General features: G+C 67.8%; 1 protein-coding gene across 1 annotated transcript in view; it reads left to right on the top strand.

Moving 5' to 3' along the window:
• Nucleotides 1-10301, top strand: part of ADAMTS7 (ADAM metallopeptidase with thrombospondin type 1 motif 7) — a 24480-nt gene that overhangs the window by 6543 nt on the left and 7636 nt on the right. The window contains exons 6-15 of the mRNA XM_025050421.1: nt 927-1010; nt 1352-1476; nt 1850-1999; nt 3114-3257; nt 6726-6870; nt 7369-7461; nt 7787-7932; nt 9057-9226; nt 9468-9601; nt 10229-10298. Coding sequence (XP_024906189.1) covers nt 927-1010; nt 1352-1476; nt 1850-1999; nt 3114-3257; nt 6726-6870; nt 7369-7461; nt 7787-7932; nt 9057-9226; nt 9468-9601; nt 10229-10298 — 1261 coding nt within the window. The remainder of the gene's footprint in view (nt 1-926; nt 1011-1351; nt 1477-1849; nt 2000-3113; nt 3258-6725; nt 6871-7368; nt 7462-7786; nt 7933-9056; nt 9227-9467; nt 9602-10228; nt 10299-10301) is intronic.

Below are 10301 nucleotides of genomic sequence, written 5' to 3' on the forward strand. Positions count from 1 at the left end.
GGCTGTGGGCACGGCCTCCGCCAAGGCCCTGTGGTAGGAACCGTGCCACCCACCTCGTTCCAGCCACCGTGGTCGGAACGAGGGGCCGGGGGGCCTGGGGAGGGGAGGGGAGGCCAGAGAGACGGGCAGCGGCCCGACCCCACAGGCCCTGTCGGCCAGGCTCGGGAGGTCTGTCCTTCAACAGCCACTTACTGCCCTGAGCAAAGACACAGACTGATTGGGTTTGCATTTCAATGACAGACACTGAGTGCTGGGCCGTGGGGTGGCGGGGGGCCGTGGAGCGCTTGGGGGCACCCACTAGGAGACCCACCTGGCAGTCGAGAGAGCTGGCGCCGTGGACGGGGCGGTGGCCCGGGGCATGGAGAAGAGGTGGATTCAGGCCACACCGACGAGGCGCACTTGGATGTGGAGGAGGCTTCCCACGGTGCCGGGGTGGACGGCGGCTCGCCGCGTCACTGTCCTCGATGTGTCACGGTCCTCGCCGCTCCTGACTTGGGTTTTGAAGCCGTATTTCAGCCCCACCGCCAGGGGCTTCTGTGCCCTCAACAGTGTGCATTTGGTCCATTCCCCCTGGAACATTGTTTTTCCTGACGGAATTGCTAGAAGCTGACTCAACTGTCCCGCCCTCTCGGCCCAGCGGGAGCCTGGCACCTGTCACCAGCTGTGGGCTAGCTGTGATCTGAGGGGGCTTTAAAAGACCAGACGGCCCTCCGCACCCGTGCCCCTGCGCCGTGCACCCCTGCCATCGTCGGGGGTGGCCTCTCCTGGGGCTGACTAGGGAGCCCCTCTTTTGGGTGGGGAGGCACGCGTACACCCCATGGGCTCCGGGGAGCTTGCCTGCCTGTGACCCTGAGTGCGGGTCGGGGGTGGCAGTGGCTGCCGTCCCCTCCCTGGATCCGGGGTGACGGCCGCACCCCTCTCGGCAGGTGGCCGGCCTTTTCCACGACCCCAGCATCGGCAACCCCATCCACATCACCATCGTGCGCCTCATCCTGCTGGAAGACGAGGAGGTGAGCGGCCTCGTGCCCACGCCACCCCCCGGTGGTGTCGGCTGCCGGAGCCCCCTGCCCCCTGACTCCCGCCGCCCCGTGTGCGAGGCAGAGTGAGGGCCTCTGTGGCCCAGGCAGTGTCCACTGTCACCCCCGGTCGCTGCCGATCTTTCCTCAGGTCCTCTCGGGAGATACCTGCAGGAGCAAGGGGTGGCCAAGCTGGACACTGGACTGGGGCTCGCAGGCTGGCTGTCGCCCCCGCACTGCCCCTCCAGGCGCCCGTCTCCTGCCTCTGTCCGGGGAACTGGGCCCGACCCTCCGGAGCTCGGGGAGACATGAATGGCCGTGCTCTCTGCCCCCAGGAGGACCTGAAGATCACACACCATGCGGACAACACCCTGAGGAGCTTCTGTAAGTGGCAGAAAAGCATCAACATGAAGGGGGACAGCCACCCGCTGCACCACGACACCGCCATCCTGCTGACCAGGTGCGGCTGGCCGCGGGGGGCCCGGCCTCGGGGCTCACTGACCAGGGTCCGTCAGCACCCGGGGGCCCGTCCCGTTTTGAAGTAGTTGCGGGGTCCCACGCAGCTGTCAGAAACCACACAGAGATGCCGCACCCTCACCCAGCTCCCCAGGGTGACGCCTGGCATCGCTGCGGTGCGATGTCACACCGGGATGGGCAGTGACGCGTGCACAGGCCCCAGGGCGGCTGCGCTGGCCCCCCCATCTCGGAGCTCTGAGCAGGCACCTTCCCGCTCCGCCCCTCCGTCCGTCCCTCCGGGTCCCGGGGCCCTTCTGCTCGGGTGGGGCTGGCACCTGCCAGGTCAGCCCGAAGGCCACCTCTCTCCTCGTGTGTAGGAAGGACCTGTGTGCGTCCACGAACTGGCCCTGTGAGACCCTGGGCCTGTCTCACGTGGCGGGCATGTGCCAGCCACATCGCAGCTGTAACATCAACGAGGACACGGGCCTGCCCCTGGCCTTCACTGTGGCCCACGAGCTCGGGCACAGGTACCCACCCCACCCCCACTGCCACCTCCCAGCCTGGGGGCACCAGGCGGCCAGGCCTCCGGGCCTCAAAATCCCAGGGAAGGGAGCCCTGGCCACAACAGGACAGAGGCCCAGGGTACCTGGGGTCGGCCCGGAGCGGGGCTTGTTCAAAGCGGAGTCGGGATGGGCCAGACATCACCGTAGGACTTTGGCCGTCCCTCCCCCTTTCCCTTAGTGCTGGCATTTTTGACCCTTGGTTCTCCAGTGCTCTGTGGCTTTAGGCAAGTGTCCTACCCGCTCTGGGCCTCTGTGCTACCTGCGGATGGACAGGCTGGTTAGTGATGTCCGAGGCTCCTCCAGCCTGCGTGTCTGCAGCAGGCTCACATCTCCACGTGGCCCATGTCCTTGGCCCCCTGTGCCGGGCTGCTTACCCAGTGAATATGGCAGCGTCCGACAGTCACTGGAGCCCGTGACAGCAGACCCCCCGAGTCCCGCTGGCCAGGGCATCGCTGTTGTCACTCTGACACTCTGGGTTCCCTTGGCGATGGCCACACAGGCAGGGCTTTGAAAAGCCGCCCGTGGCCGTAGACGGAACGCTCTGCGCCAAGTCGGCCGTTTCCTGGCTGTGCCCTTGGCCAGTTCCGCAGCCTGTCTGAGCCTCCCCAGGAGTGACAGTGCCCCACTGGGCCGTTCTGAGGACCCAGTGACGTAGCATTTCTGAGCGTGCGTAGCACGGTGCCTGGCACATAGCAGGTGCTCAGGAAATAGAGCTCTTCTCAAGGGCCGTCTCTCCGAGGCCTTCTCTGTGACGTGGCAGCCTAGACTCCTTGAGTGCACAGCCTTGGGATAGGACCCGGGGTGGGGGGACCACCGTCGGACCGTTCTTGGCGCCAGTGAGGCTGCGGGGGCCACGGTGCCCGTCCAGGCTCAGGCTGGCACACCTGCAGGCGGGCCCCGCAGGCCACTTGCCACTGCTCCCCGGAGTGAGGAAAGGCTGAGGGGGAGGTGACTTTCCTAAGGCCACACAGCCCAGCCCCGGGGCGGGGGTCGGGCGCCCTGCGGGGCTGGGGCGGGGTGCCCTGTGGGGTTGGGGCGCCCGCCCGCTCACCCGCCCGCGGCCTGTGCTCTCACGCAGCTTCGGCATTCAGCATGACGGAAGCGGCAATGACTGCGAGCCTGTTGGGAAACGGCCTTCCGTCATGTCTCCACAGCTCCTGTACGACTCCGTGCCCCTCACCTGGTCCCGCTGCAGCCGCGAGTACATCACCAGGTTCCTCGAGTGAGTCCCGCCCGCGGCCCGCGCTCGGGCCCGCGGCACCGCGTGGGGGAGGGCGTGCGGGGGCAGCCGACGCAGACGGGCCCGGTTTCCGGCGCCCCCCGACGTGCTCTTAACCTCGTTCACCGGCCGCCCTTTGTCCTGTCCCGCGTTCGTGGGACCGCGTCTTCTCGCATCGCTCCGAGGCGGTCACCTGTACGGACTTGGCTCTCCTGGGACGTCTTTCCTTTCAGTGATTTTTGAAAACGTTTCTTCGATAGTGGAGATTTTCTGAGAATGGCTTGGCCGTCTGTCCTCCGCGGAAGGAGGCGCTGGGGTGCGGTGCCTCCCGGGAGTCGCCGCTGGGGGACGGGCAGGACACGGCTGTTTCTTTGGGAGGTCCTCAGATGTCAGTATCTGGGGTGACTTTCCTGAGTGACTCAGTCCCCCAGAGAGGCCTTCTCTAGGCCTCTCCTGGGAGGCTGTGGGTCTGGCGACGGCGTTCTGGCATGCAGGTGGGGACGGGGCCTGGCACGTGTCTCCGCGCCCTCGTGCCGACTCTGTCGTGTGTCCCCTTCTCTCTGTAGGTCCCTCTCCCTCAGGCTTTCGACCGTGTCTGACATTCTTGGGCCAGACCTCCCGGTTCGTCCCGGCCCAGGTGGCAGATGGCCCGGCCACAGGGGGCTGGGGAGGGACCGTGGGCCTGCTGGGTCCTTTGAGCCAGGCTCGGGTCCTCGGCCCGCTGGCGTCCGGATGTCCTGGGCTCTGCTTCTGGGTGGCGTCTCCCTGGGGGCCTCAGCTGTCAGCTGTCACTGCGCGACCACGGCCGCTCCCACTTGCCGTCTGCTTTCCAGCTTCCAGCATCTTGCTGACATCTTTCATCTGCCATCGTCACCTCTCCCTTGCCCTTTGTCCTGGTGGCCGGGTGCCTCGTTCATTCCTTCATTCCTTCATTATCTTCGTAGTGGGAGCCTGAAAGGCAGTGGAGATAAATCCATCTGCTCATGTTTTCTAGAAGCGCCCCCCCCGCCCCGCCACGGGGTGTCAGCCGGGATGTGACCACGCCCACTATGGACATGAGCGCAAGGACTCTGGCCTCTGACAGGAGAGGAATGACTGGGGTGGGGACCGGAGCAGGGGAGAGATGACTTTGATGGTTAAGAACTTGGACTCTGGCCCAGGCTTCTGCCCGTGTTGGCAGATAAGTTACATTCACCCTTAAGCCTCAAAAACCAGGACGAAGATGGGACAGCCCCTTGGGTTAACGTCCAGGTTCAGGGGGCAAACACGTGACGTGTGCAGCACAGCGCTGGCCCCGTGCTTCGCAGTCACAGCGCGGTCACTGTTGTCACGACCAGAAGCCACACAGTGCACGGACCGGGGAAGGGCCTGAGCGTGGCAAGTGGGTCTGCACGCATCCCGAGGGTGCGTCTGCGCCCCCGGAGTGGGCAGGGGTGAGCTGGAGGATCGGAACAGTAGATGCGCCCACACGCCCTGGGGCTTTTCCCTGCTGCCCCCCACCCCAGGGAGGCGCCCAGCACCCTGGGTCCTGAACGGACAGATGCGTCTCTGTCTTCATTCGGCTGCTGGAATGTGTGAGGGACGCCTGGGTGGAGGGCGGGAGGGAGGGGTGACCGCCTGAGCCAGCCAGGCCTCCCAGGGCCTCCGCACCCAGAAAGAGAGGGACAGGCGGTGCCAGTGGAGGGGTGCTGGGGGGTTGGCCCACACTCAGCTCTCCATCCTGGAGGGCCAGGCAGGGGGAGAGGGGTGCGGGGCGGGGAGCGTGGCACCGGCCTGTCTTCCAGCCCTCGCGTCCGGTCTCCTTGCTCGGGGTGGGAGGGGACACAGGGGACCTGCCCCACTCAAACAGGATGGGGGCAGAATGGCGAGATTCGCCGTCAGTGCCAAGTGGGGTCAGGCGTGTTCCCTGGTCTTGAGGGAGGCTCAGAGGCGCTTGGACCACGCGGCTATCCCCAGGGGACTGCCCTCGGCCCTGGGCCATGTCGACCAGGCGCAAGGGAGCCCCATGTGATCGCAAAGTCACACTCCTTCTGTGCCAACAGTCACGGCCTTGCCCTGTGCTCGCCGTACAGCGGTAGAGGAGGCAGACGAGGCCCTCGCCCCCTGGGGGGGACAGCCTGTGGGGCGTGCAGGCGTCTGGGGAGGGTACTGAGAGGGAGCCTCGCAGCTGCTCTAAGGGATCGTGGGCACTCGGAGGAGGGGCAGGTCCGGGCAGGGTGCCCGCGGGGTCCGGGGCTGGGGTGGGAGGGCTCCCGCAGGAGAGGGGCTGGCCCGGCCCTGTGTCCGGCCCTTCGTGACATCCCACGCTCCCGCCGTCCAGCCATTCCGTGCCCAGGACTGGGAGCCGCAAGGGGTGGTCTGTCCTCGGGGGATGGGCAGCTCCGTGCCATCCTCGGGGCGGGAGCAGGGCCTCTGCCCGGAGCCGTCCACGGCGCTCTGTCCCCACGCGGGGCCGCCCGGCCTGCTGTTGTTACGGCAGGGGGTCCCCAGGGGAAGGGCTCCCAGGCATGAGGAGCCTGGCAGGGCGCCGAGCGGAGAGGAAGGAAGGGCCAGCTGCCACCACCCATGTGACCTTCCCCGGACAGATGCTGCTATTTATACCTCTGCAGCCGGGGGTCACAGGCGGCTGCGGAGTCGTGGCCCAGACAGGGTGAGGGGTGGCCCAAGGACGCCCAGCACCGCAGCCAGGTAGAGTGCAGCGTGGGTCTCTGACGCTGCAGCCAGCGCCTGGGCCCGAACGTGGCTCCGGTTCTGGTGCTGGGTCCAGGGAGGAGCTCCTCGTGCCCCTACCCTGTCACACACTACGGGACGGACAGGAAAGGTGGTCATTGTTGCACTGTCTGCAGGAGCTGTCACGCAGCCCGTCAGCACTGGGTCCCAGCCAGGAGCTGCTGGGCGGGGCTGGGTCAGGGGTGGGCGAGGCCCCAGGCCGGGCTGACCCACTGCCCCCCAGAGGATGCCGTGCCCGCGGTGCAGACCCAGGGAGGCCCCCGGCTGAGGCCAGCAATCAGAACAGCCCGTGTCCCGCCAGGCGTCCGTGCCGCGGGTTTGCATGTTTACTTGGGGTGCAAAGCTTGGTCAGATGGGGGCAGCCCTGCCCAGTGAGTGGGCAAGTGTGGGCTCCAGCGAGCCCGGGCCTGGCATCGGGTCCTGACCGTCGCTGCCCTCCCAGAGCTGGGGCAGGTGTCCGCGTCCCTGGGCCGTGTTAAGGGGAGGAAGGGCTGCCCCCAGCTGTCCGAGGCCTGGGTGCCTGCCCAGGTGACCCTCAGTCTCCGCAAAGGCCCGGCATCGGGGACCGCCCAGGAGGGCCGCTAAAGTGGGACCAGTGGGGGTGGCAGGGAGGCGGCAGGCTTCCCGCGAGGGTCTCACCCTGCTCCACCTCCCCGGCCCTCCCGGCCACCCTGAGGCATCCCCGATGGGTCTCGGGGGTCAGCTGGCCGCTCACCCCGCTTTCCTGTTGCGCCTCTGCAGCCGCGGGTGGGGCATGTGCCTGGACGACACTCCCGCCAAGGAGGTCATCGACTTCCCTTCGGTGCTGCCCGGGGTCCTGTACGACGTCGGCCACCAGTGCCGCCTCCAGTACGGGGCGTACTCTGTCTTCTGTGACGGCATGGACGTGAGTGTGGCGCGCGGGGCCGGGGAGCGCTCACCGGCCTGCAGACCCTGCCGGGCCTCGGCCTGCGCCTGACGCCCGTGACACACAAAGTGGCCAGTGGGAGCAGCCTGGGCTGGGCAGCCACAGGCCCAGGGCTGGATTCTGGGGGGACTGTGGGCAAGCCCGCCCCCTCGCCTCCAGAGCTGGATTCTGAGGCGAAATCAAACGTACGCCACGGGGTCCTGGGGACGGTGAGCTGGAGGGACGGCCACCGGCGTGTTACCGAGGCCCCACGGCTTCTAACGGGGTCTTCGCAGACAAGTCGCTGAGGTGCGGGTGGGCCGCAGGCCGCCCTGAGCAGCACGCCTGAGCGTTGGGGCGACCTCGGTGTCCTATCTGCGGAGCCCGCCAGAGGCCAGCCCCGGGGAGGGGTGGCCAGGGGACTCTTCGGGAAGCGAGGGGACAGGGCAGGTGGTGGCCCTGGGAGGTGGTGAGAGCATGGCCCATGCTCTTCTGCAGAACGTCTGCCACACACTCTGGTGCTCTGTGGGGACCACCTGTCACTCGAAGCTGGACGCGGCCGTGGACGGCACCGCGTGTGGGGAGAGCAAGGTAGGGGTCAGAGGCCAGGCTCCCTGCTGCGTCTGTGCGAAGGGCCAGCGTGGCTCAGGGGCTGCGCGTGCTCCCAGCAGGCCCCGTCTGCAGAGTGGAGATGTGGGGCCAGGGCCAGAAGCTTCTCCCCAGCGTCAGCTCAGAGATCAGCACGTGGGCTCCACTTCATTCTCCGCTCAGCTCCGCCTCAGGGCCCGGGTCTTGGGTGACTGGAGGGGACCTCCCCCAGCCCTTCGCTCCGTCCCCTCTGCGCCCTTCCAGGCCTTGCACCCACCTCGTTCTCACTAGGGTGAGGGTGACTGACAGGCGTGGGCTCTCTCGGCAGTGGTGTCTGGATGGCGAGTGTGTCGCCGTGGGTTTCCGGCCCGAGGCGGTGGACGGGGGCTGGTCGGGCTGGAGCGCCTGGTCCATCTGCTCGCGGAGCTGCGGCGTGGGCGTGCAGAGTGCTGAGCGGCAGTGCACGCAGCCCGTGTGAGTCTGGGGCCATGGGGACCCCGGCAGGGTGGGATCGAGGGTGCCCGGCAGAGTCAGCCGATTGTCGGAGCCTGGCTCTGCCCCAGGCCCTCGGAAGCGTCCCCATTGAGGCTAAGCCCAGAGTGTCCAGAGGCACCTCGGGTCACCTGTAGGAGTGTCCCAGAGGCGGACAGAGTCCCCACTGCTGACCCCATTGCAGAGGGGAACATTGAGGCCCAGAGACGGGAGGGACTCAAGAGAGGCCACACGAGAGAGCAACGGCTAAGTGGACGGAGGCAGGAGGGGCGGTGGCCAAGCGCTTAGACGCTGCGCCTTAGGTGGGTCGGGGTGCACATCTCCCCTCCCCTTCCGAGCAAGGGCCTGCTGCACCCCGTCTCTGGGCCTCAGTTTCTCTGGGTCACAGCAGAGCCCACCTGGCAGAGCTGTGGCCAGGGGTAAATGCGGCTGGTGCAGGTAAAGCACGTAGGAGCCACTTGGTGGCGTCAGAGGTACACGTGGGTCTGAGACCAGGGACAGCTGGGAGGCGTGGTCAGCAGGGAGAGGTGCTGTGGGACCTACGCGAGTGACTTCCTGTCTCTGGACCTCAGTCTCCCGTCTACCTGGGTGATGTGGATTCCGAGCCAGCCCCATGCAGGGCCCCGGGCTTGGCCGAGCACGTACCCCTCCCACGTCCTGGCCTGCAGGCCCGAGCTGGGTTGGGGGCAGCTGCCCCGGGGGCTCCCGCTTGACCCGGGCTGCCACCAGGAACGTAGCTGCCGACACATGGGCTTCTCCGGACGCTGGGTCTCATGGGCTGGAGACTGAGAGCAGCTACTCCTGGCCACGTCCGCGGCTGGTCCCAGCCTCGAGGCGGCCCAGCCCCATTTTATAGATGAGGAAACCAGGGCCCAGAGAGGGCCGACGACGTGCCCAAGGTCACACAGCAGGTTGGGGGCAGAGCCGGGGCTTCCTGAGGCCGCCTTCTGAGACCCTTACAAACAGCCCGAGGGTGGGCGGCGTGCGCAGAGGTGGGCGTCCGGGGTGCTGGAGGAGCTGCTCGCTTTGAGGCCCGCTCCTGGGTCGGCTGTGCCGTTGGTTGGCACTCACGGGGCGCCTGCCCGGCCCGCCCGCACCCCCCACAGGCCCAAGTACAAGGGCAAGTACTGCGTGGGCGAGAGGAGACGCCTGCGCCTCTGCAACCTGCACGGCTGCCCCGCCGGCCGCCCCTCCTTCCGGCACGTCCAGTGCAGCCACTTTGACGCCATGCTGTACAAGGGCCAGCTGCACACGTGGGTGCCCGTGGTCAACGACGGTGAGTGCTGCCGCCCCCTGGGACACCGAGGCCCCGCAGAGGAGCGACCTGGGGGCCCAGGGTCACCCGTGACGCAGCCCTGGGCTGCTCCGTTCTGTCCCCGGAGCCGTGCCCCCTCCCCACGGCCTGTCTGCAGCGTGCAGATGCCACCAGCCCAGCCGAGCCTCCAGCACGGTCTTCCTGGAGGCCTCCCTGGCTCCTGCGCCGTTGTCCCTCATGGCTCCTCCGCTCGGGCCCCCAGAGAACCCCTGTGAGCTGCACTGCCGGCCCTCGGATGAGTACTTCGCCGAGAAGCTGCGGGACGCCGTGGTGGACGGCACGCCCTGTTACCAGGGCCAGGCCAGCCACGACCTCTGCATCAACGGCATCTGCAAGGTGCGTCCCCAGGAGCAGGTCTCCGGTACCGCCTGCCCCCCCGCCCCGGCCCCGGCCCCCTCCGCAGGCTGCAGCGTTGGGCTCCGGCTCTGTCCCTGCACGGTGGCCTCTGCATCCCCACCTGCTGCCCACGGCTTCTCCGGCACGCGTGCTGGCCGGAAACCGGAGCCCAGGCGGTGGCTCAGCTTCCTTCTGGTGACGGGTTCCTGCCCGATAGAAAAGGGACCGTGTCCACATCCCCGCAGCCACATCGCCAGGTCACCTGAGGTCACCTAACAGGTGGCTGCTGGGGCGGCAGAGCTAGCTGGGCGGAATGAGCGTCAGCACCTGCGGGCGCTGCCCGCCCTCGCTTCCTGCAGCAGCAGCTGCCCCGACCCTGTGCCCGCGTCCCGTCGTCCCGCTGCCATGGGGCGTGGAGCGTGGGGCGGCCGGGAGGCGCCGGCACTGACCCTCCGAGCCCGCTGCGGCCTTTCATGCTTCCTGTCACGCGACCTCACAAGCCGCCTTTACAGCAAAGATCCGTCTCCCCGTTTCGCCTCTGAGGAAACCGAGGCGCGGAGAGGCGGGGGGTCCCCTGGGGCCGGCCGCACAGCCCAGCGCCAGGGGCCTCCCCTCCGTGTGTTGCAGAACGTGGGCTGCGACTTCGAGATCGACTCGGGTGCCGTGGAGGACCGCTGTGGCGTGTGCCAGGGCAACGGCT

This window comes from Pteropus alecto, unplaced genomic scaffold (assembly GCF_000325575.1).
Source record: "Pteropus alecto unplaced genomic scaffold, ASM32557v1 scaffold60, whole genome shotgun sequence".
Taxonomy (NCBI): Eukaryota; Metazoa; Chordata; class Mammalia; order Chiroptera; family Pteropodidae; genus Pteropus; species Pteropus alecto.